Source organism: Phocoena sinus, chromosome 3 (assembly GCF_008692025.1).
Source record: "Phocoena sinus isolate mPhoSin1 chromosome 3, mPhoSin1.pri, whole genome shotgun sequence".
Classification (NCBI taxonomy): domain Eukaryota; kingdom Metazoa; phylum Chordata; class Mammalia; order Artiodactyla; family Phocoenidae; genus Phocoena; species Phocoena sinus.
Window position 1 is genome coordinate 54212836 of NC_045765.1, and position 26359 is coordinate 54239194.

The window sequence follows — 26359 nt, forward strand, 5'->3', positions numbered from 1 at the left end:
GTTTGGACCTAGCAAATATCAGAACATCAAGAATAAAGAAAACATCTTAGAGTAAAGAAGTTTACAGATAAAAGAATGAGAACTAGACTGATAGACTGTGTATCAGCAGTCTTCAATACCAAAAGAGGGAGAAGGAAAATTAGTTTACATTTTATTTTTTTATATAAATTTATTTATTTTTTTGCTGCGTTGGGTCTTCGTTGCTGTGCACGGGCTTTTGCTAGTTGCGGCGAGCGGGGTCTACTCTTCGTTGCGGTGCGCGCGCTTTTCATTGAAGTGGCTTCTCATGTTGCAGAGCATGGGCTCTAGGCGCGTGGACTTCAGTAGTTGTGGCTTGTGGGCTCTAGAGCGCAAGCTCAGCAGTTGTGGTTCACGAGATTAGTTGCTCCGCAGCATGTGGGATCTTCTCATACTAGGGCTCGAACCCATGTCCTCTGCATTGGCAAGTGGATTCTTAACTGCTGCACCAACAGGGAAGTCCCTAGTTTACATTTTTAAATCTATGACCAACCAAGCTATTGGCTAAGAACATGAGGATTAGACATAGAAATAACTGAATTATGCCTAATAGGTTGCCAGCGTTAAAACATGTAACAATCTACTCTAAGAAGCAAAATATAGTAGTGGAATGTATTTTTTTAAACTGTCATTTTTTAAAGTCCCCATTTGCAAGGAAGCCATATTCAAGGATTAAGGAAGATTTATTAACAGTGTGGTAAGTTAGTTCACTAGTTTTAATGAGTGATATCTGAATATAGTTTAGTCTTTTAACAACTCTACATAAAAGTTTAAAGTTCATTTTCATCTCTTTGCCTTTCAGTATTAAAAACTAGATTAGAATATTAGTAAGAGATCAATCTGGAAATAATTCACAGTAATGAATTTGTCCATCCTTTAAAAGAAAAACTACTGGGAAATTATTATGAACGTAGAAAGTCATCATTTTTACCTAGTGCTGGACTTTCGGTTGGAGGAATTCCAAAAAGTGGCAAAGATAGTTAGTACTATGCATATAGTGCCCTCTCTGTCATGTACTTAATATAATATCCAGGTAAAGACGTTTCTGAAAGTTGTCTTCAAATAAAAGGGTAAAAGGTTTCCAATAGCCAAGAAATAAAAGCAACTTTGAACCAAGAGTAAGGTATAATTTTTTCCTATCTTCAAATTTAGTCCATATGATCTTTTCTGGCTTTACTAAACTCTGATCACTTCTCAACAATATGTGAATTCAGTGCATCTATCAACTAAGATATTATTATCTGTTCTTCTTACGTCTGGGTCGAAATAACTCCCCGGTTATATAGTGCCTCCAATTTGAGTCCAAAATCATATACCATATTGGCCAAAAAAGAACTGGCCTCCATATTTTCTGTAGTTGAAAACTTCCCTGGTTCTGACATGAGCTGGAACTAAGCCAGCCAAATACAGAGAAGTCTTGATCAGAATTCTTTGCCTTTTCTCTGATCTTCATGAAAATTCAGCTAAGTATGAAAAGAAGAAAAAAAAATCTGACCAAAGAGCCAGATTCAACATCTCTATAAAGTACTTAATGAGTGAAAGGAAATACTGTCTTTCCCCTGATTACTAAGGATTCATGTATTTGACTCTCATACATAACACCATTTTAATATGATTATAACTTTATGTGTGATTGAAGACATGTCAGTATTAAATTTTTTTTTTTTACAGTCATTAAGGGGTTTTACATTTTTGAGCTGAAACTGACATGTAACACTATATTAGTTTCAGGTGTGACAATGATTCGATATTTGTGCATATTGCAAATGATGACATAAGTCTAGTTAACATCTAGTTAACAACATTCTTTTTCTCTTTTGAGAATTTTCAAAATCTTTGAGAAACTTCAGTTCTTCTAGTCATGAGTATTCAATTTCTGGAAAGTTCTATGCCTCTGGATGAGAAAATGCCTATGAGGAGAAATTTTATTTTTTCCTAATCAGATTTTTTAATTGGGGACTAAATATTTTGTACTTTCAAATAAGGGTTTTTTTCCATTTCTTTCAAAATAGACATAAAAATTGATGTTTGGTTGCTTCAAGAGTTTATTCTTAGTTGTAGTTAATTTAGACTTTCACAGTGATATCGCTCTCTCCCCTTTAGAACTTCCCATTCTTCTAATCTTCTTTTAATTACTCTGTAGGAGGTAGAATGCTGATGTGGTTGGGCAGTATTTATCCCAGAAGGACCATACATAATCCTAAGTCATGTCAGGTTGAAATCTGAAGGAGGGAACTAAGAGAGGAAACAAAATATTTCCTTCATATATCACCATATAAATGCCAAGTAGATATTAATTTTTTTAAAGTAGGATTGGATGGGACACCACTTTTGCTATAAAGCATTTAGAGAACATATATACATGTACTTTCTTGAAATTTTTTAAAAATGGCCCTCAGGTTGCTAATACTTACATCTCAGAAGTTAAAAAACAAATTGTCATTCCACCAGACGCTTATTAATCTTTTCATGCCAAACGGAAAAGCACGATCAGTTGTTCAAAATGCCTATGTTTAATTTTTTTTCTCAGTCATCCATCATAAATACACTTGAGGCAAATCTAAGAGTAATCTGACCTGTTAACCTACAATTTTTGTCCATTTTTAGCCAATATAAGCATATACAGTGTTGAAATATTAATTGCAAATGTCAAAGCAGAAACTGAATTATATGTGTAAGTTTTATTTGAGTACTAAGCCCCCTACAGGATGATACACCTTAAAATGGTACATATTAAAACATTTTTAGTTATCTACTTCATTAACCACAGACAAAGTTGCTTTAGGAGTATTATAAAGAATATTACCTGACTATATTCAATAGGGTAAATTATAATATTGGTGGTTCAGAACTCTCTCTACATTGCTTTGGATAGAGAATTTGAAATGACTACCTTAAATAAACCTATTTGAAATAATCATTAAAAGATAACGCATTTATTTTTACTCACCTATTAGAAAAAGAAAGAGGCATTAATACTGGATTGAAAAGGTAGGAAGCAGATGAAAAAAGAACATGCAGAGTTAACTAGCGAGAAAGTAAAATCAAGATATAAACAAAATACTTAATCAACTCAAGAGCCTTGACTTAAAAGAAAGCATTCATAGCCAGACAACTTTCTGATTCTTCTGTTAATGAAACCTACGCTATCCTTGAAATTGCCTTTTTGCACTACTCCTGCCCAGTGTCTTGAACCAGACCCCTAGGGAGAATCGGCTTCAAGACGTTAAACTCATTTAACCCGGAGCCTCCCGTCAGACACACCTCGTACTGGTAGCTCTGGGACAGGGTCCCCGTGCCGCTGACGTCCACCAGGTGGCCCGGAAAGTGGCCGTCGGGCACCGAGCAGCGACTCACCGAGGCCGCCCCGCCCCTCCTGCACAGCCGCACCGCGACGAACACCAGCACCGAGAAGACGAAGAGCGACGACACCGACGCCAAGGCCACCACCAGGTAGACGGTGAGAGGGGCGGGCGGGGCCGCGTCCGCCGCTGCCGCTTCCGGGGCCGGCAGGTAGGGCTGCGAGAAGCCGTCCACCAGCAGCACGTGCAGCGTGACGCTGGCCGAGAGCGGCGGCTCGCCGTTGTCCTTGACCAGCACCAGCAGCCTGTGCTTGGCCGCGTCGCGCTCGCTCAGCAGCCGGGCCGTGCGCACCTCGCCGTTGTGCGCCCACACGCCGAACAGGCCGGGCTCCGTGGCCTTGAGCAGCTGGTACGACAGCCAGGCGTTCTGGCCCGAGTCTCCGTCCACCGCCACCACCTTGGTCACCAGGTAGCCCGCCTCGGCCGCCCTGGGCACCAGCTCGGTGCAGGGCGCCGAGGCGTTCTGCAGCGGGTACAGCACGAAGGGCGCGTTGTCGTTGTCGTCCGCCACGAGCACGCGCACCAGCGCCTGGCTGCTGAGCGCGGGCGAGCCGCGGTCGGCGGCGCCCACGCGGAACTCGAACGCCCGCAGGGCCTCGTAGTCCAGGGACCTCAGGGCGAACAGGTGGCCGTTGTCCGGGTTGATGGACACCAGGGAGGCCAGGGGCACGTGCGCGTCGAGGGTCGGCAGCAGCGAGTAGGTGACCTGGGCGTTGGCGCCCTCGTCTCTGTCTGTGGCGCGGACGCTGCCGATGTGCAGGGCGGGGCTGTTGTTCTCGCGGACGGACAGGGTGTAGGAGGTCTGGGTGAAGGCGGGGGCGTTGTCGTTGACGTCGGACACCAGCACGGTTATGTTGTGCTCGGTTTTCAGCCTGGGGGTTCCCATATCTGTGACGGTGATGGTGATGTTGTACTCGGCTCTGATCTCTCTGTCCAGTTCTCCTTCTGACACTAGGGTATAAAAATTCTCTACAGATGGTTTCAGGATGAAGGGGAGATCGTTCTCGATGGAACACACCATTTTCCCATTGTCTCCAGAGTCTAGGTCGGAAACACTGAAAACAGCCACCACAGTCTCTGGCGAGTTCTCTGGGATAGGGCTGGTAATTGAGGACAGGATCAGTTCCGGTGGGTTGTCGTTCACATCAACCACCTTAACTATCACTGTTGATTTTCCTGAAAGGCCCCCACCATCCTTGGCTTCTATGTCCACTTCGTAAGTATGGATCGCCTCAAAATTCAAATATTTGATTAGTCGGATATCACCAGTAATTGGATTTAGTTGAAAAGTTTTTCTAATTTCTTCAGAAACATGAAAAAATGCATATGATATTGTCCCCAAATTTCCTGTATCTAAGTCAGAAGCTGAAACAGTGACAATAAGAGAGTTAACGGGGCTGTTCTCTAGAACTTGAACCTCGTAGAGGGACTGTGTAAATTCTGGGGTGTTGTCGTTTATGTCTAAGACCAGGATGTGAACCTGGACGGTCCCAGACCTCCGTGGGCTCCCGCCATCCAGCGCAGTGAGCATTAACCTGAGCTCTGGCTGCTCCTCACGATCCAGTGCTTTGTCTAGTACTAGTTCTGGGTACTTCCTTCCATCCCTACGACTGCGTGTGAGAACGTGGAAATGGGAATTAGGAGTGATTGTGTAGTTTTGGAGACTGTTTCTTCCCACATCCAAGTCTTCAGCATTTCCCAAAGGAATTATTGTTCCTGGTGGAGTGTTTTCTAGGATTTTCAGCTGCATTTCATTTTCAGAGAATGCCGGAGAATGGTCATTTACGTCTGTCACCTGGAGCTCATTTGTAATAAACTGCAAGGGGTTTTGCAGTAATATCTGAAACTGCAGTATGCATGGCTCTGCGGGGCCGCATAGCTCCTCCCGGTCCAATTTCTCATGCAGGAGCAAATCACCGGTCTGATGGTTGAGCTGAAAATACTGTCTGTTCCCTTTAGACACAACTTGGGCCCCTCTCGCGGCCAGTTTCCCTACACTCAATCCCAGATCCTTTGCTAGATTGGAGATGAAAAACCCCCTCTCTTTTTCCTCAGCCACAGAGTAGCGTCTCGACTGGGACCCAGCCAGAGACCCACCCAGAAAAACAAAGAGAAACAGGACTTGCCTTTGTCTAAGAAAGCGCTCTCCTCCGGCCTCCATTGCAGTTTCTGCCCTGTTCTTCCGAGAAATATTGTCAAGCCAGCCTCCAACAGCACTGAGAAACGCAGTCTTTTGGCTCCAAACCTTTGAAGAAAACCTAGCGAATAATCCTTACCAGAGTCTTAGGTTTGCTTGCTTAAAAATCTGCCCCGGCTCACAACCCCTAGTTTACTGCACTGAATCCTTGTGTTACAGAGTATACACAGTGCCTGCGGTTTATTTCTCCTTCTTAGTCAACAGCGCCACCGTGCGTTCTCTCACAGTTTCAAAATCTTGGAGAAGGTGATGTTTGCTGGGCTTTTTGTTTTGATTTTTTTAATCGCTTATTCCCTTTTATCAAACCGAGTTGATGCTACTGTAGGAATTTCTTCTGTTATATGGTTCAAATAAACACAATCTAGGAAGAAGAAATGCGCTCTTATTCTAAAAGAAGTGACTGTCCCTGGTAGAGTCCCATTTCCATGATTTTGCGGAAGTGGGCACCTGCTAGAACTACTCACCCCACCTCCTGTAATTATTACAGAAAAAGTTTTACAAGATTTTGCTCTAAGTGATGAAGCTTCGCTTTCCTACTTGTGTTTTTCTTTATCTTCCGAATTTTGGAAAATGCACACGAGTTGCATTTATACTCAGAAAAATGCTACGAAAAGACAACCTCAAGCAAGGTGATAAAAAAATTATAATAGATCATGTCAGGGGATATATCCAGAGACCACAAATGCCTAATTCCTTCCACATTTTCGCACTCACTCAAGGAACACAGAGCTTTCTCCTCTTCCTATTTCACAGTAATTCTATGATTACTGGTTTCATCTGTATTAACTCTTTAATCTGCATAACTGTATTTCACCTGTGGAAACCCATATTTATTGCGTTTGTAGAAGTTAGTTGTATTGTGGTAATAAGACAGACTATGTCTATATATCTTATAGAGTTTCCCATCTAATGGGGTGAACAGAGTTTAAACAGTACTATTAGTACTATGAGTGCACTGGAAGTATACAATATGGAGACCTAACTTAATGGGGGGGGGATTCAGAAAGTTTCCCAAAGATGTCCCATTTCATCTGGAATATGAAGGATGAGAAGAAGTTTGCCAGGCTAAAACTAAAATGGGAAGATTCCATATATAAGGAATGCAAAGGCCCGGGGACAGTAAAGCATAGCTATTCTAGATAATGAAGGTAGGATAGTGTACCCAAAGTTTAGTGTCTCAAGAGTAAGTGGGGGGCTTCCCTGGTGGCGCAGTGGTTAAGAATCCACCTACCGATGCAGGAGACACGGGTTCGAGCCCTGGTCCAGAAGATCCCACATGGCGAGGACTAAATTAGCCCGCACGCCCTAGAGCCCATGCTCTGCAAGAACAGAAGCCACCACAATGAGAAGCCCACGCACCACAGCGAAGAGCAGCCCCAGCTCGTGGCAACTAGAGAAAGCTGGTGCGCAGCAACGAAGACAACGCAGCCAAAAATGAATAAATAGACATTAAAAAAAAAGAAACATAAATATCACCTATTAAAAACAAAGAGTATGTGGGAAGAGAAGGCTGGACAGGGAGGCAGGGGCCAAATAATAGGTGGCTGGATTTTATTCTAAGAGTGAAAGGAAGCTATTGCAAGGTTTTGGGCAGAGCAACGAAACAGCACAAATATCAAGTGTTCACTATAGCTTCTTCACAATTATAAGTAATGTTGTATGAAGGACCATTTATTAAATTTACTCTTAATATTAGTGATACTAAAAATAACAAAATTACACTTCTTATCCTTATGTTATCTTATTTGGTCATAACTGCAAGCTATTTAAATAGGTGTTATCATTTCTGGGGGAACAGAAATTATATGACTTATCCAAGATCCAACAGGTAATAATTTGATACCAAGATACTTCTCTATACGAATGCTAAACTCAAAATGACACCTTTAACTTTTATATTATAATTTTAATAGTATGTTCAAATAAACATAAAATAATATAAAAATTTAAAGATAGTCTGAAGAACATTAAAAATTAAAATTCCGTTTTAATGTGTGGATCAGAAATTGAACTGCAAGAAATAAATAAGAATAAAGAAAGTTAAATGAATCATTTAAGGAATTATGGAAGGAAAATATAAATCATAAAATTGAAAACACAATTTCCCCATGTGGATTCCTTATGCTAGTGGGCAGGAGAGGAGATTAAAATTAAGCAGAGAAAGAGAAAGGAAAAATATCTTGAAGGAAAGAGACACCAAGCACTAATAACTGCATAATGTTTGAATAACAGTGAAGTTCTGTTAATAACCAAAAATTAAATCAGAGAGCATTTAATTCCAGCAAAATTTGTCCTGTGAGTGTTTTAATGTATTTGAGTGTCAGTGTATCAAAGATGAAATAAAGACATTTCTTTCCTTCAATCAGTCATTTAAAATTTTTATGAAGAGCCTACTCTTGCAGTCATTGTGCTAACCATGCAGTAAATGGAGAGCTACTAAGAAACATAACTCAAGCACTAAAAAGGAAACCAAAAAGCATTGAAAAGCCTAGGAAACTGAAACGGGAGGAATGGAAGTAGTCAGTGAAAACAAAATAGAATGAGCAAACCAAGATAAGTATTTTTTCCATGGGCTTATTTCCAATTAAATCATAAATGCGCCAGATATTTTTAAAAATGCAATGCCAAATTACATATGAAGTTTCTAAAATTTGGTCATAGACAAAAACATGTACTCTCTCAGATCTTTTGGATTTTAATGAAGTACTCAAAGAATAGATGGCTTTAAATAATTAAAACAGATTTTTAAATGGAGGGGTTGAAACAATCAGAGGTTTAAAATTTTTAATAAAAAGCATGAATAATTAGCATATCTGAAAATGACTGGACATTGGTATTTATTTAACTACATTTTAGAATATTGGTAGTTGATTTATTGAAGACTTTTAATGTGAATGATTTGTAGAATCCAACAGTCAAGGTTTTCAGAATCTCTAAAGAATCATAATTATCAGGTATGAACATTTTAAGGAAGTATATATTTAGAAAAGTGTGAGAGGGTGCTTTGTTATTCATGAATGTACCTACGTTAATGGTTTTAGCCAATGTGAGTTCACAGGAAGAAAGTTTAAACTAGGCTAAGAGACTACTCTATACAAACACAAACATTCTGGGTAGGAAAAAAGAGTAACCCTGTGTACTTATTGCAAACTTTCAAAAATGTAGGAATGCAAAAATTACCTAGGGACTGTGGAAGGTGAATTTTGAAAAAAAGTGCTCTAAAAATTAAAGATTTCAGAAAATACAAAATATACTTTCACACATTAAATCGAATTAAGTTACAGTGATATTAACAGTAAGAAGGAAAATTTGCATTCATTATACCACAGAGCAGCACATCTAGAAACACCAGTAACATGCGCTGAATTGGAATAAGATAGTTACATTTCAAATACAAAGGAAACAACTCCAATGGGCAAGGCAGTAAAAAAGGACTTTCCACAATTTAACTGAGACGGCATCATAGACCCTTATTAAAATTTAACTGAATTCAAAACTATTCCTGAAACTGGGGTTTGCCTCACTAACCCTCTCCTCATCTTGAGTAAGGAAGTTTGGGATAACCGGCTTGAGGAATTTGAAAGTCCTAGAGCCTCCCTTTAGACACCTCGTACTGGTAGCTCTGGGACAGGGTCCCCGTGCCGCTGACGTCCACCAGGTGGCCCGGAAAGGGGCCCTCGGGCACCGAGCAGCGACCCACCGAGGTCGCCCCGCCCCTCCTGCACAGCCGCACCGCGACGAACGCCAGCACCGAGAAGAGGAAGAGCGACGACACCGACGCCAAGGCGACCACCAGGTAGGCGGTGAGAGGAGCTGTCGGGGTCGCGTCCGCCGCTTCCGCTTCCGGGGCCGGCAGGTAGGGCCGCGAGAAACCGTCCACCAGCAGCACGTGCAGCGTGACGCTGGCCGAGTGCGGCGGCTCGCCGTTGTCCTTGACCAGCACCAGCAGCAGCCTGTGCTTGGCCGCGTCGCGCTCGCTCAGCAGCCGGGCCGTGCGCACCTCGCCGTGTTGTGCGCCCACACGCCGAACAGGCCGGGCTCCGTGGCCTTGAGCAGCTGGTACGACAGCCAGGCGTTCTGGCCCGAGTCTCCGTCCACCGCCACTAACTTGTTCACTAGGTAGCCCGCCTCGGCCGCCCTGGGCACCAGCTCGGTGCAGGGCGCCGAGGCGTTCTGCAGCGGGTACAGCACGAAGGGCGCGTTGTCGTTGTCGTCCGCCACGAGCACGCGCACCAGCGCCTGGCTGCTGAGCGCGGGCGAGCCGCGGTCGGCGGCGCCCACGCGGAACTCGAACGCCCGCAGGGCCTCGTAGTCCAGGGACCTCAGGGCGAACAGGTGGCCGTTGTCCGGGTTGATGGACACCAGGGAGGCCACGGGCACGTGCGCGTCGAGAGGCGGCAGCAGCGAGTAGGTGACCTGGGCGTTGGCGCCCTCGTCTCTGTCTGTGGCGCGGACGCTGCCGATGTGCAGGGCGGGGCTATTCTCCGGGACGAACAGGGTGTAGGAGGTCTGGGTGAAGGCGGGGGCGTTGTCGTTGACGTCGGACACCAGCACGGTTATGTTGTGCTGGGTTTTCAGTCTCGGTGTCCCCATATCTGTGACGGTGATGGTGATGTTCTATTCGGATCTTGTTTCTCGGTCCAGGGCTGTGTTTGTGACTAAGTTTAGTAAAAATTCTCAACAGAGGGTTTAAGAATGAAGGGAAGATCATCTTGGATGGAGCAAACCATCCTTCCAGTGTCTCCAGAGTCAGGATCTGAAACGCTGAATACAGCAATTACAGTCTCCTGCAAGTTTTCTAGGATCTCAGTGATAAGCGTTGCCATGGTCAGTTCCGGTGGGTTGTCATTCAAATCCATCACTTGGACAAACACCACACAACTGCCCGAAAGGCCCCCACCATCTGTCGCCTGAATATTTAATGTATAAGTCTGAATAGATTCAAAATCCAGTTCCTGTGTTAAAAGGAGTTCTCCCGATTTTGCATTTATTCCAAATGTTTTCCGAATATCCTCAGGTGCTTGGGAAAGTACATAAGATATTTCTCCATAGGTTCCAATACCTAAATCTCTGGCAGAGACAATGGCAACCTGGGATCCAATGGGGCTGTTTTCTAGGACATGCGCCTCATAGTGCAGCTTTGCAAACTCCGGGGCATTATCATTGATGTCTTAAGACTTCAATGCGATTAGGGCGGTCTCAGACCTGGGTGGAATCCCGCCATCCAGTGCTGTGATGGTTAATCTGATCTCAGGCTGTTCCTCTCTATCCAGTGCTTTGTCCAGCACCAGCTGTGGTAATATTGTGCCGTCGGAACTGTCTTGTAATTTAAGATGGAAGTGGGAATTGGGGCTGACTGTGTAACTTTGGAGACTGTTGCTTCCTACATCTAAGTCCTGGGCACGCTCTATTAGGAAAGTAGTTCCAGGAGTGATACTTTCTGAAATTTTCAATATTATTTCTTTGTCAAGGAAAACTGGAGAATGATCATTTATGTCCCTAATCCGTAGCTCAGCCTGGAAAAACTTCAAGGGATTTTCCAGTAACATCTGGAAAGGTAGTACACAGGGTTCGGTAGGGCCACATAGCTCCTCCCGGTTCAGTTTCTCATTTAACAACAAATCCCCGGTCTGCCTATCAAAATGCAAACGCATTTTTTTCCCTTTGGAAACGACCCGGGGGGCCCGCGCAGCTAGATCATCTACCTCCAACCCCAAGTCTTTCAACAGATTGGCCACAAAGGAGCCACTGTCCATGTCCTTGGCCACTGAATAACGCCTAGGCTCAGAACCAGCCTGAGCTATGCCCAGCCAAACAAAGAATATCAAGACTTGCCTTTGTTTCAGAAAGCGTTTCTTCCTCTCTCCTGCCTCCATCGCTCTCTCGTCTCCCAGCAAACTTGACCCAGCTCGGATTCACGTTGTCGCTGATCTGTCTCCCAGTATCACTCAGACACTGGGATAAGTGGAGATGCCTATGGCCCTGATTTCCCGGAGCAACTGCCTTAGAAAGCCTCCTTTTCCTGCTTGCTTCTTTAGCAGAGCATCTGGCTAGAGGAGCGCAGACTGAGGAGCTTTCTTCCTTCTACTTCTAATGCTGCAGCGCCACCCTGCGTCCTTTCCGAGTGTTTATTTTTTCCGAAACATTAAGGAAATCCCAATCGTTTCTTTCAGACTGATGGCAATCTAAATGGAATATTTTCAAGTACTGTCTCTCAATGTACCGAAGTAACAATAATTCCATATTAACTAAAATCCAGTCCCTAATAACTTTTTAAAATTATCCTTCCATTATCCTCCCCCGGTTTTCTTCAACTTAAATAAGAATTCATATTCACTCTTGAATTCCTTTTACAAATGCACTTATTTTCTTAACCACTTGACATAAGGAATGTCTTAGAAAATTTGTTTTTAAACCAAGTTTCATGATTGTATTGGTGTTACATCTGTTTATTCTAGAACAGTCACCTGTATTTTATTGATATTGGATTTTTTGAAGTGTCCAGATCAGTTGTCTTATAGGTAAACAAAAGATAAAAATAGCTAAGGCATTGGTACTTGTGACTATAAATTAACAATTAGCTATGCTTCAGAAGAAAAGAAAACACTACTCAAGATAGAGCAATAAAACAACAACTATAGCATTATTCAGAAAGGGGGTGTTTCCTCTGCTTTTTACCCAGAGCCAAAAAAGCAAGAATGCCAAGGGTGATAGCTGTCTCCACATACTATCTTGTTTTTAGCTTCAAAGAACCTAATTTAATTGGAGATAAGGTGATGTTAAAGAGATGTATCTCCCGTCTCTCTGTCTTGCATTAGGTTGGCAGGATATGGGGATTTTTTTTTTTTTTTTTTTTTTTACATTCAATGGAAAGAAAATTCTGGAAGGAAGGACCAAGGCATTTTCTTTTTATTCCAGAGTTCTGAGATAATCCTTAAAGAGGTGAAGTCTTCTTCTGGAAGTACTTGTAGGATGAGCAGGTAAGTGTCAACATCACCAATTTTATGGAATTGTCATCCAACATCTTTTACATGAAGAAAGGTATTTCTGAAACTACTTCCTATGTAAATTGCCTGAATGTTTGCCATGTAGCCATGAAGTTGCCTGGTAATTTTCTTGCAGTGGATGTTTATAATGCACAGATATGAGTGGTATTTAAAATGTGTGGTGAGTACGCACCAGAGATTGGAGAATTCAGTGAGCCTGGAGAATTCTGTGAACAGCTCCTTAATAGACTGAGATTAAATCTTGAGCAGGCTTTGACAACCAGGTTGCTGAAGAGCATGCATCTCAAAGGTTGTCACTGCTTGTCACGATCTGGACCTTAGGAGGTCTGAGACTAGTGTTGATACCTACCATTTTCTTCTGTGAGAGTTAAACTTACCATAGGTTGTTCTTCATCCAGTGATTTTCCCCCAAGAATGGGCAAATTACTCACCCCACTATTGCATCGCATATTATTGTGAAATTAAACTCCCTGTGTGGTTTCCAATGGTGGGAAATTCAACCGAATCTCATGCACATCCCCATGCACATTCTGAAACATTCACAAGAATTTTTCGAAGGGGCAACATCTCAGATTCATGGATTTTTCTCAGAAAACAAAAAAGTTTACAGGTAATACTTGGAAATGTATAGTTTCTATAGGTCTGGCTTCCTATTCGGGAGGAAAGGCTCTTCTGTGGGTGTATCTAAAATATTCTTTGATCTCTTAATAGTTTAGATCCACCCACAGAAGAGCCTTTACTCACGAATCTTTGGTCAGTTTGGAAACCACCTTGCTCAGGTCTGTCTGCCCGCCGCTACGCAGACACTCCCCTTTCCGCTGCGAGGCCAAATCTCCAGGAACCGGCTATAAAAAGCAGCCTTCCTTTTCCTGGACTGCTTACGCTACGCCCAGGAAGAAAAGGAAAACTCACCACTTGCCTTTTTCTGCTGGATTTTCTCTCAGTTTCCAGCATAGCCTCTTTGACTGCGTTGTCTTTAATGAAAGAAGCCTTCGGAAGTCTTCCAGTAGGGATAACATCAATATACGTCTAGTTCCCCTTTGTTTGAAGAAAGGTCTAAACTCTCAGCTTGCTGCCGACGTTTTCCAAGGCGCGTCAACCCCCAGCCCCTCTCAGTTTTGTCTTTTGTAAAATGGGGTCTGTGGCAAGCGCCTGGCTCCACCTCCATTTTTAGCCTGCAGCGCCGCCAGGCGTCTGAACTGAAAACCTGGTTTGTACAGTGCTTTCCCTCAGAAACTGTCAAAAACCAAAAAACTGTTCGTGTCACGTGGTCTAGTGGCACAGTTCTTACCTCCTGGTAGTTTAAATTACTTCTCCGGCTTTTGGTTTAGCTAATTACAATTTTTAATTAGTATACGGCTTTCTTATCAGCCAGCTGTACAATTTCTTTTGAGAGTAATTTGAATTTGATTTCTTCCATTTTAGACAGGCCAGTCGTTTGGCTGTACATTCACTGAGTTTTTAAATTCATCGGCAGGTGTTTATTACACACAGATTAATTTCAGGCACTGTGAAAGGCATTAGGGATCTAAAATGGAATAAAGCCTGGTACTTACACTCCAAGAGGTTACAGCCTAGAAGTAAAGTAAAGCGATAATTACTGTAGTGAGTCATAAGTGCTAGGACAGAGATTCGCACAGGCACTCTGAAGTACTCAAAAGGAATATTTAAGTAAGAACAGAAATGGGGTATCAGGAAAGATTCTCAGAGGAGGTGAGGTTCGAGCTAAGTTGAATTTTATGGTACCAACTTAAAAAGAAACCCATTGAAATAGTTTTCTACTGCAGATAAAGTAGATAAAGTATTTCTGATTTTACAGGAAAGAAGATTTACTCAAGTGATGGGAACATCATGGCTTATTTGGGATACAGTCTTTTACTCAGTCAACATCACAGAGTTCTGTATGACGTGTTGTGGGGTGACAACTAACTAAAAGACTAGGGCTGGGCCCTTGTTTCCTATTTCAATTTGCTCATCTATCTAATACGCAACTTAAACGAGCGTCCTAAGCATGAGTATGTGCGTGTATGAGTGGCTTGTTCTGTTAACAATATCTTTAGGAGATATTTTTGAGTGGTGATTAAGAGCACAGACTTTTATGTCAGGAAATATTCAAGTACTGGCTCTGCTACATCGTATATGTTAAGTTAGGAAAATTCTTTACTCTCTCCAGACTTCAGTTTCCTCATCTGAAGGAAAAAAAAAAACACAACGGATGTAAGGATGGTATCTACTTCATGAATTTGTAAGAACTAAGTGAAACAATGCTTATGAAATAGTCAGCCTAGTGCTTGGAACATCGTAGTGTTTCATAAGTGCTAGCTATTTTAAGTGGTGATACAATGAAAACAAGGAACTTATCTACATAGTTCGGTTTACTCCTACCAACAAATGTAAGTCTAAATGACTCCCTTGTGTATGTCGGTGGGAATGTAAATTGGTGCAGCCACTATGGAAAAGAGTATGGAGGGTCCTCAAAAAAAGAACTATCATATGATCCAGCAATTCCGCTTATGGGTATATATCTGAAGGAAATGAAATCACTATCTCGAAGAAATATTTGCATCCCTATGTTCATTGTAGCATTATTCACAAAAGCCAAGACATGGAAAAAACCTAAGTGTCCATCCATGGATGAATAAAGAAAATGTGGTGAGTATATATACATGGTAATTATGTCAGAAAAAGGATATGTTAACTGACCTTACTGTGGTAAACATCTTGCAGCAGAAAGGGGAATATTAGAGTAGTGGCAAGAGGACAGACCCAAGCAGGGTGGTTTACAAAGAAACCAAAGAATATCTTAGATCCACCCACAGAAGAGCTTTTGGTTCCAAAGGGAAGGCAGATGTATAGAAGCGCCACATTTCCAAGTATTACTTGTAGACTTCCTTTCTGCATTCTGAGAAAAATCTATGAATCTGAGATGTTCTCCCTTTGAAAAATTCTTCTAGAGTACCAGAATGTACATGAGGAAGTGCATGAGATTTGCGTGAATATTCCATCACTGGAAACTACACAATCAGTTCAATTTCCGTTTTGTTGTTGTAATTATGGTGACAATATTGAGCTCTCCTCTCATAGCAACTTTCTATTATTGAAGTATAGTTGATTTACACTATCATGTTAGTTTCAGGTGTACAGCAAAGTGATGTAGATATATATACATACATATTTATATATTCTTTTTCAGATTCATTTTAATTATAGGTTATTACAAGATATTGAATATAGCTCCCTGTGCTATATAGTAAATCCTTGTTGTTTATCTGTTTTTTTTTTTTTTTTTTTTTTTTTTTTTGCGGTACGCGGGCTTCACTGTTGTGGCCTCTCCCGTTGCAGAGCACAGGCTCCGGATGCGCAGGCTCAGCGGCCATGGCTCACGGGCCCAGCCGCTCTGCGGCATGTGGGATCTTCCCGGACCGGGGCACGAACCCGCGTCCCCTGCATCGGCAGGCTGACTCTCAACCACTGCGCCACCAGGGAAGCCCCTGTTTATCTGTTTTATATATAATACTGTATATCTGTTAATCCAAACTCCTATTTTATCTCCTCCCCCTTCCCCTTGAGTAACCATAATTTTGTTTTCTGTCTGTGAGTCTTTCTAATTTGTAAACAAGTTTATTTGTATTATTTCTTATACTCCATATATAAGCGATACCAGATAATATTTGTCTTTCTTGCTCTGACTTACTTCACTTTCTATGATAATCTCTGAGTCCATCCATGTTGCTGCAAATGGCATTATTTCATTCTTTTACACGGCTGAGTAACATTCCTTTTGTATATGTACACCACATCTTTATCCATTCATCTGTTGATGGACATTTCCATTGCTTCCATGTTTTGGCGATTGTGAGTAGTGCTGCTATGAACGTAGGGGTGCGTGTAACTCTTTGAATTATAGTTTTGTCTGGATTATGGCGAGGAGTGGGGTTGCTGGATCATATGGTACTCTATTTGTAGTTTTTACAGGAATCTCCATGGTGTTCTCCATAGTGGCTGCACCAATTTACATTCCTACGAACAGTGTAGGAGGGTTGCCTGTTCTCCACACTGTCTCCAGCATTTGTTATTTGTAGCCTTTTTTTTTTTAACATCTTTATTGGGGTATAATTGCTTTACAATGGTGTGTTAGTTTCTGCTTTATAACAAAGTGAATCAGTTATACATATACATATGTTCTCATATCTCTTCCCTCTTGCGTCTCCCTCTCTCCCACCCTCCCTATCCCACCCCTTTAAAAGATGGCCATCCTGACCGGTGTGAGGAGGTACCTTATTATAGTTTTCATTTGCATTTCTCTAATAATTAGCGATGGTGAGCATCTTTTCATGTGTCTGTTGGGCATCTGGATGTCTTCTTTGGAGAAATGTCTATTTGGGTCTTCTGCCCATTTTTTGATTGGGTTGTTTGTTTTTTGTTTGTATGTTTGTTTGTTTTTTGGTATTAAGTTGTATGAGCTGTTTGGATATTTTAGAAATTAAGCCCTTGTTGGTCGCATCGTTTGTAAATATTTTCTCCCGTGCTGTAGGTTGTCTTCTTGTTTTGTTGATGGTTTCCTTTGCTCTGCAAAAGCTAATAAGGTGGATTAGGTCCCGCTTGTTTAATTTTGCTTCTATTTCTTTTGCCTTGGGAGACTAATCTAAGAAAATATTGCTATAATTTATATCAGAGAATCATTTACCTATGTTCTCTTTTAGGAATTTTATGGTGTCCTGTCTTATATTTAAGTCTTTAAGCCATTTTGAGTTTATTTTTGTGTATGGTGGGAGGGAGTACTCTAACTTCATTAATTTACATGTGGCTGTCCAGAGTTCCCTACACCAGTTGAGAAGAGACTGTCTTTTCTCCACTGTATATTCTTCTCTCCTTTGTCAAAGATTAATAGACTGTCGGTGTGTGGATTCATTTCCGGGATGCTTGTTCTTTCCCATTGATCTGTATGGCTGTTTTTATGTCTATATCACACTGTGGGTTTTTTAAATAACATTTTAAAAATTTTGGATTGCACATGGGCAAGGGCGAGGGATCTGGTGTGTGTTTGTGTGTGTGTGTGTGTGTGTGTGTGTGTATGTGTTTTCCACTCATTGTTTTTAGAGCTTGGGACTGCTAAGGTCATTTCTTTGGTTAAGACCGTGCTGTGCGGCATAGGGGATCTTAGTTCCCTGACCAGGGATCGAACCTACGGCCCCTATATTGGGAGCACAGAATCTTAAACAATGAATCGCAAGGGAAGTCCCCACACTGTGTTTTTTGTAATTTATTTTATTGAAGCATAGTTGAGTTATGATGTTGTGATGATTTCTGATGTAGAGGAGAGTGATTCACTTTTACATATATACAGATACTTTTTCATATTCATGTCCATTACTATTTATCGTAGGATATTGTGTATAGTTAAATGTGCTATACAGTAGTACCTCATTCTTGATCCATCCTCTATATAATAGTTTGCATCTGCTAATCCCAAACTCCCAATCCATATCTTTCCTTCCTGGCAACCACAGGTCTGTTATCTATGACTCTGAGTCTGTTTCTGTTTGCAGATGAGTTCGTTTTTGTCGTATTTCAGATTCCACGTGTAAGTGATACCATATGGTATTCGTCTTTCTCTTTCCGACTTCCTTCACTTAGTTTTGGGAAGTGGTAGTGGGAAGATATTTTCCATACCATGTCACGGAAACACCAGAATGAACGTTTTGGCCAACCCAATGTGATAATCACTTGGTCCATCCGTGTTGCTGCAAATGGCATTATTTCAATTTTTTTTATGGCTGAGTAGTACTCCATTATATATGTATATATACACCATATCGTCTTGATCCCTTCATCTCTTGACTGACATTTAGGTTGATCCCATTTCTTGGCTATCGTGGGTAGTGCTCCTGTGAACCTAGGGGTGCATGTATCTCTTTAAATGATAGTTTTGTCTGGATGTATGACCAGGAGTGGAATTGCAGGATCATATAGTAATTGTAGCTGTACTTTTTTGAGGAACCTGCCTACCGTTTTTTATACTGGCTGCAACAATTTATATTCCCCCCCCACAGTGTAAGAGGGTTACCTTTTCTACACTCCCTCTCCAACATTTGTTATTTGTAGACTTTTTAATGATGGCCATTCTGACCCGTGTGAGGTGGTACCTCAGTGTACTTTTGATTTGCATTTCTCTACTAACCAGTGATGTTGAGCATCTTTTCATGTGTCTATTGGCCATCTGGATGTCTTCTTTGGAGAAATGTCTCTTTGGCTCTTCTGTGCATTTTTGACTGGGATGTTCATTTTTCTTTTATACATTTGTTACTATTAGCTGTTTATATATTTTAGCAGTTAAGCCCTTGTCGGTCACACGCTTTGCAAATCTTTTCTCCCATTCCGAAGGTGATCTTTTTGTTTTGTTGATGCTTTCTTTCGCTATGCAAAAGCATATAAGGATGATTAGGTCCCATTTGTTTATATTTGCTTTCTTTTCTTTTGTACTGAGAGACCGATCTAAGAAAATATTGCTACAATGTATGTCACAGAATGTTTTGCCTATGTTCTAGGAGTTTTATGGTGTCCGGTCTTACATTTAAGTCTTTAAGGCATTTTGAGTTTATTTTTGTACATAGTGGAGGGAGTTTCTACCTTCATTGATTTTCATGTGTCTGTCCTCATTCCCAGTACCACTTGCTGAAGAGACTGTCTTTTCCGCATTTTATATATTTGCCTCCTTCGTGGAAGATTAATCGTCCATTGGTCTGTGGATTTCGTGCCGGGCTCCTTCATCTGTTACAGTGATGTATGTATCTGTTTTTTGCCTATAGTACATTATGTTTCTTTCGATTTATTTTATTGAAGTATAGTTCATTTCCTGTGCTTTCTGCTGTACAGCACAGTGATTCAGTTTTACATATATATATATATATATATATATATGTATATACTTTCCATATTCTTTTTTAGTACAGTTTATCAGAGGATAGCGAATGTAGTTCCCTGTGCTGTACAATAGGACCTTGTTGTTTATTTATTCTCTATAGAATAGTTTGCATCTGCTAATCCCGAACTTGCCATCCATCCCTCTCCCAGTTCCCCTCCCCCTTGGCCACCACAGGTCTGTTTACTATGTCTTTGAGTCTGTTTGTCTTATGTAGGTAAGTTCATTTGTGTCCTATTTCTGATTCCCTGTATAAGTAATATCACATGGTATTTGTCTTTCTCTTTTTGACTTCCTGCATGTAATATGATAATCTCTGGGTCCTTCCAGGTTGCTGCAAATGGCATTATTGCTTTACTTTTTACGGCTGAGTAGTACTCCACTGTATACATGTACCACATCTTCTTTTTTTTTTCCAATTATATTTTCTTTTATTATAATTATTGTACACCTTTATGGGAGTATAATTGCTTTACAATGGTGTGTTAGTTTCTACTTTATAACAAAGTGAATCAGTTATACATACACATATGTTCCCATATCTCTTGCGTCTCCCTCCCTCCCATCCTCCCTATCCCACCCCTCTAGGTGGTCACAAAGCACTGCGCTGATCTCCTTGTGCTATGCGGCTGCCTCCCCCTAGCTATCTATTTTACGTTTGGTAGTGTATATATGTCCATGCCACTCTCTAATTTGTCGCAGGTTACCCTTCCCCCACTGCATATCCTCAAGTCCATTCTCTAGCAGGTCTGTATCTTTATTCCTGTCTTACCCCTAGGTTCTTCATGACATTTTTTTCCCTTAAATTCCATTTATATGTGTTGGCATACGGTATTTTTCTTTCTCTTTCTGACTTAGTTCACTCTGTATGACGGACTCTAGGTCCATCCACCTCGTTACAAATACTTCAATGTCGTTTCTTTTTATGGCTGAGCAATATTCCATTGTATAGATGTGCCACATGTCCTTGATCCATTCATCTGTTGATCGACACTTAGGTTATTCCCATGTCTTGGCTTTTGAATAGTGCTGCTGTGAACATAGGGGCGCATGTATCTCTTTGAATGAAAGTTTTGTCTGGATATATGACCTAGAGTGGGATTGCGGGATCATATGGTAATTCTAGCTGTAATTTTTTGAGGAACTGCCCTACTGTTTTTTATAGTGGCTGCAACAATTTATATTCCTCCCCGCAGTGTAAGAGGGTTACCTTTTCTCCACACCCTCTCCAGCATTTGTTATTTGTAGACTTTTTAATGAAGGCCATTCTGACCCGTGTGAGGTGGTGCCTCAATGTACTTTTGATATGCATTTCTCTACTAATCAGTGATGTTGAGCATCTTTTCATGTGTCTATTGGCCATCTGGATGTCTTCTTTGGAGAAATGTCTGTGTGGCTCTTCTGTGCATTTTTTTTTTTTTTTTTTTTTTTTTTTTTTTTTTTTTGTGGTACGCGGGTCTCTCACTGTTGTGGCCTCTCACATTGCGGAGCACAGGCCCCACGCAGGCTCAGTGGCCATGGCCCATGGTCCCAGCCGCTCTGTGGCACGTGGGATCTTCCCGAACTGGGGCACGAACCCGTGTCCCCTGCATCGGCAGGCAGACTCTCAACCACTGCGCCACCAGGGAAGCCCTCTTCTGTGCATTTTTGACTGGGATGTTCATTGTTCTTTTATACATTTGTTTGTATGAGCTGTTGTATATTTTAGCACTTAAGCCCTTGTCGGTCACATCATTTGTACATCTTTTCTCCCATTCCGAAGGTGATCTTTTTGTTTTGTTCTTTCTTTCCTTCGCTATACAAAAGCATATAAGGATGATTAGGTCCCATTTGTTTATATTTGCTATCATTTCTTTTGCACTGGGAGACTTATCTAAGAAAATATTGCTGCAATGTATGTCACAGAATGTTTTGCCTATGTTCTAGGAGTCTTATGGTGTCCTGTCTTGCATTTAAGTCTTTAAGGCATTTTGAGTTTATTTTTGTATATAGTGGGAGGGAGTGTCTATTCATTGATTTTCATGTGTCTGTCCTCATTCCCAGTACCACTTGCTGAAGAGACCGTCTTTTCCGCATTGTATATACTTGCCTCCTTCATGGAAGATTAATCGTCCATTGGTCTGTGGATTTTGTGCCGGGCTCCTTCATCTGTTACAGTGATGTATGTATCTGTTTTTTGCCTATACTATATTATGTTTATTTTGATTTATTTTATTGAAGTATAGTTCATTTACTGTGCTTTCTGCTGTACAGCACAGTGATTCAGTTTTACATATATATATATATATATATATATATATATATATATATATATACTTTCCACATTCCTTTTTAGTACAGTTTATCAGAGGATAGCGAATGTAGTTCCCTGTGCTGTACAATAGGACCTTGTTGTTTATTTATTCTCTATAGAATAGTTTGCATCTGCTAATCCCAAACTTGCCATCCATCCCTCTCCCAGTTCCTCTCCCCCTTGGCCACCACAGGTATGTTTTCTATGTCTTTGAATCTGTTTTTCTTATGTAGGTAAGTTCATTTGTGTCCTATTTCTGATTCCCTGTATAAGTAATATCACATGGTATTTGTCTTTGTCTTTTTGACTTCCTGCATGTTATATGATAATCTCTGGGTCCTTCCAGGTTTCTGCAAATGGCACTATTGCATTACATTTTACGGCTCAGTAGTACTCCATTGTATACATGTACCACATCTTTTTTTTTCCAATTTTATTTTCTTTTATTATTATTATTGTTCACCTTTATGGGAGTATAATTGCTTTACAATGGTGTGTTAGTTTCTACTTTATAACAAAGTGAATCAGATATACATACACATATGTTCCCATATCTCTTGCGTCTCCCTCCCTCCCATCCTCCCTATCCCACCCCTGTAGGTGGTCAGAGAACACTGAGCTGATCTCCCTCTGCTATGCAGCTGCCTCCCAGTAGCTATCTATTTTACGTTTGGAAGTGTATATATGTCCATGCCACTCTCTCACTTTGTCACAGCTTACCCTTCCCCTGCTCCATATCCTCAAGTCCATTCTCTAGTAGGTCTGTGTCTTTATTCCTGTCTTACCCCTAGGTTCTTCATGATATTTTTTTCCCTTAAATTCCATATATATTTGTTAGCATATGGTATTTGTCTTTCTCTTTCTGACTTACTTCACTCTGTATGACGGACTCTATGTCCATCCACCTCATAACAAATACTTCAATTTCGTTTCTTTTTATGGCTGAGCAATATTCCATTGTATATATGTGCCACATGTTCTTGAACCATTCATCTGTCGATCAACACTTAGGTTACTCCCGTATCTTGGCTTGTGAATAGTGCTGCTGTGAACATAGGGGTGCATGTATCTCTTTGAATGATAGTCTTGTCTTGATATATGCCAAGGACTAGGATTGCTGGATTATAATGTAACTCTTTTTCAACTTTTTGGAGGACACTGCTTACTGTTTCCTCTAGTTGCTACACCCATTTACATTCCCACCAATAGTGTAGGAGGGTTTCCTTTTGTCACACCCTCTCCAGCATTTCTTCCTTGTAGGCTTTTTAGTGATGGCCATTTTGACTGGTGTGAGGTGATACCACTTTGTGGGTTTGATTTGCATTTCTGTAAGAATCAGCAATGCTGAGCATTTTTCATGTGTCCATTGGTCATCTGGATGTTTTCTTTGAATAAATCTGTAAGTCTTCTGCCCAGTTTTGGATTGGTTGTTTAGTTTGCTTGTTGGTTTGTATTGACTTGTATGTGCTGTTTGTATATTTAAGAAGTTAAACCCTTGTGAGTTGCATAGTTGAAAACATTATCTTTCATTCTGTAGGATTTTTGCTTTGTTTTGTTGATGCTTTCCTTTGCTGTGGAGGAGCTTATAAGGTTGGTTAGTCCCGCTTGCTTATTTTTGCTTTTAATTCTTTTTTGTTGGCAGGCTGATCTAAAAAAGCATTGCTAGGATTTTTGTCAGAGGATGTTTTGCCTATGATTTCTTCTAGGTGTTTTGTGGTGTCATGTCTTTATTTTTAAGTCTTTAAGCCATTTTGAGTTTATTTTTGGGTGCGGTGGGAGGGAGTGTTCTAACTTCATTGATTTACATGTGGCTGTTCATCTTTCCCTATACCACTGGCTGAAGAGAGTCTTTTCTTCATTATACATACTTGCTCCTTCATCACACATTAATTCACTGTAGGTATGTGGATTTCTTTCTGGGTTCCTTATTGGGGTCCATTAATCTATATGTTTGTTTTTGTGCCAATACCACACCTTGCTGGTTTTTTTCAATTTATTTTAATCAACTATATTTGATACACAATGTTGTGTTAATTTTCTGCTCTGCAGCACAGTATTTAGAATTACTATTTAAAGAACCTTTTTCAGATTCCTTTCTGTTACAGTGTATAACACAGGATGTTGTTTATAGTTGCCTGTGGTATACAGAAGGACCTATTTTTTATCCACTCTCCATGTAATAGTTTATATCTGCTAATCCCAAACTGCCATTCCATCCCTTCCCTGCCCTTCTGCCCCTTGGCAACCACTGGTCTGTTCTTTATGTCTCTGAGTCTGTGCAGATGAGTTCCTTTTTGTCATATCTCAGATTCCATATGTAAGTGATACCATATGGGATTTGTCTTTCTCTTTCCGACTTCCTTCACTTAGTGTTGGGCAGTGGTAGTGGGAAGATGTTTTCCTTACCATGTCACGGAAAGACCAGAATGAACTTTTTGGCCAAGCCAATGTGATACTCTCTTGGTCCATCCGTGTTGCTGCAAATGGCATTATTTCAGCTTTTTTTATGGCTGAGTAGTACTCCATTATATATGTATATATACACCATATCGTCTTGATCCCTTCGTCTCTTGACTGACATTTAGGTTGGTCCCATGTCTTGGCTATCGTGGGTAGTGCTCCTGTGAACCTAGGGGTGCGTGTATGTCTTTGAATGGTAGTTTTGTCTGGATGTATGACCAGGAGTGGAATTGCAGGATCATATGGTAATTGTAGCTGTACTTTTTTGAGGAACCTGTCTACTGTTTTTTATAGTGGCTGCAACAATTTATATTCCCCCCCCCCCGCAAGAGTGTAAGAGGGTTACCTTTTCTGCACACCCTCTCCAGCATTTGTTATTTGTAGACTTTTTAATGATGGCCATTCTGACCCGTGTGTGGTGGTAACTCAGTGTACTTTTGATTTGCATTTCTCTACTAATCAGTGATGTTGAGCATCTTTTCATGTGTCTGTAGGCCGTGCAGCTGGATAAGTCTTGGGTTCTGCCTTCGGAGGGTGCCACGGAACCATTACTGTCTTTTGTAATGCATCAAGGATTTTAGCACACACTGCTTTTTATTTTTAATTCTCTGCCTCTATTTTTATGCTTGCCTCTCCACTTCTCTTTTCCGTGTGGAGTCAAAGCTGAACCACGTCGATAAGAGCCTTGCACTATATCCAAGGGTTTTTCCTCCAGATTGATTCTGGTCTGTTAGTGCGAAGAACTAGGCAGGAAGTCTCCTGGGTTTCAGGACTTTCGCTCCTTGAGAGAAGGTCTAAAGGCTTGGTTGAGCTTAAACATTTTTGGCAAGAATACTTCATTGGTGATTCTGTGTGCTTTATATTCTCTCACATGTGCTGTTTTGTTTTATTTTTATATGGTTGGACCTCAAGTTCACAGAATTGGATTATGATAAACTGTCATCATTAGTCCATACCTGACCTGAATTGTTTATTTACTTACCTATCCAGTATCATTAGCTGTATATCTATATATGTAGTTATCTATCGAAATAGTAATAAGAATTTGTGAACACAGTACCTCCCCACAAATGCCAGGACCTTGGTAGTAATATACATCTGATCGTACAAATGGTCCCTCCTACCACTCCCTGGACCCAGCAAATCAAGGTAACTATCATCCTGAATTCTATGTGCATCATTCTTTGCTCCTCTGAATTTTTTTTTTTTGTATTATATGTTACTCCCACATATGTATTTTTCTAGTTGTTTTAAATTTTATAGTAAGGGTAAAATACTGTATGTGAGACTTTGGTACATTTTTTTCTCTAATATTTATTTTTAAAATCCAATCATCTTGTGTTCCTGTAATTGATTTATTTAGACTACTGTAAAACATTCCATTTTGTGAGTATGCCGTAGCTTATTCATTCAGTTGATAGGCATATGGATGGTTTCCTGATTTTTGCTCCTGTTGCCCACTGTCAATATAAACATTCTTATATATACCTCCTGATGTAAATGTGCAAGGATTTCTTTTGGGTATATAACTAGGAATAGAAATTCTGGAACTCGCAAGTATTTATCTAGGAGTAATCGTTATATTTAATAGCTAATATGCAACTCTTTTGCAAAGTAGTTGTACTGATTTTTACATGCACTTGCAATATATAGGCCTGAATCTCTTGTATCCACAGGCTTTCCAACACTTGGCATTGTCAGGCTTTTAAATTTTTGTCAAACAAAAAAATCGACCTGATCTTGATTTTGATCTATATTTCTCTAATTACAGCAAAAGAACATCTCTTTGTGCATCTATTGGTTATATGTTTCTTCTGTGAAATGTTTGTTCATGTCTTTTACCATTTTTCTATTGTTATTTTTATTTTAATTGGTTTGTAGGAGTTCTTTATATATCCTTGATATTAATTCTTTGTCAGTGTGTATATGTGAGTATCCTCTCCTGGTTTGTACCTTTTCGCATCTTTAAGATGTCTATTGATAAATGAAGTTTCTTGATTTTATTACAAATGTATTAATCTTTTATTCTATGGTCAGTGTCTTTTTAAAGAAATTATTTCTCGCCCAAGGTCTAAAATCCATTAATCTGTATTTTCCACT

General features: G+C 40.7%; 3 protein-coding genes across 3 annotated transcripts in view; 1 reads left to right on the forward strand and 2 right to left on the reverse strand.

The window, feature by feature from the left end:
- LOC116751289 (transcription initiation factor TFIID subunit 7-like) overlaps positions 1-26359 on the forward strand; it is a 183069-nt gene that overhangs the window by 143239 nt on the left and 13471 nt on the right. The window lies entirely within an intron of this gene.
- On the reverse strand, positions 184-5745 carry LOC116751287 (protocadherin beta-3). The gene is made up of 2 exons (XM_032626996.1): positions 3283-5745; positions 184-434 (listed from the first exon to the last, which is right to left on the reverse strand). Exons 1-2 carry the CDS (start codon positions 5539-5541, stop codon positions 408-410), a joined length of 2286 nt encoding a protein of 761 aa, XP_032482887.1. The 5' UTR covers positions 5542-5745; the 3' UTR covers positions 184-407.
- LOC116751279 (protocadherin beta-2-like) lies at positions 9058-11577 on the reverse strand. Its single transcript, XM_032626989.1, is given in 4 exon segments — positions 9058-9184; positions 9186-9583; positions 9586-10242; positions 10245-11577. Coding segments are annotated over 4 exon segments (2391 nt in total). The 5' UTR covers positions 11454-11577.

Excerpts from the sequence above, each read along its gene's own strand:
- LOC116751287 (XM_032626996.1), bottom strand. The coding sequence starts at position 5,541 with ATGGAGGCCGGAGGAGAGCGCTTTCTTAGACAAAGGCAAGTCCTGTTT. Across the intron at positions 435-3,282 it reads CCCAGAGCTACCAGTACGAG|AGGACATGGGTTCGAGCCCT; the intron begins GTGTGTCTGACG and ends TTGCCAATGCAG.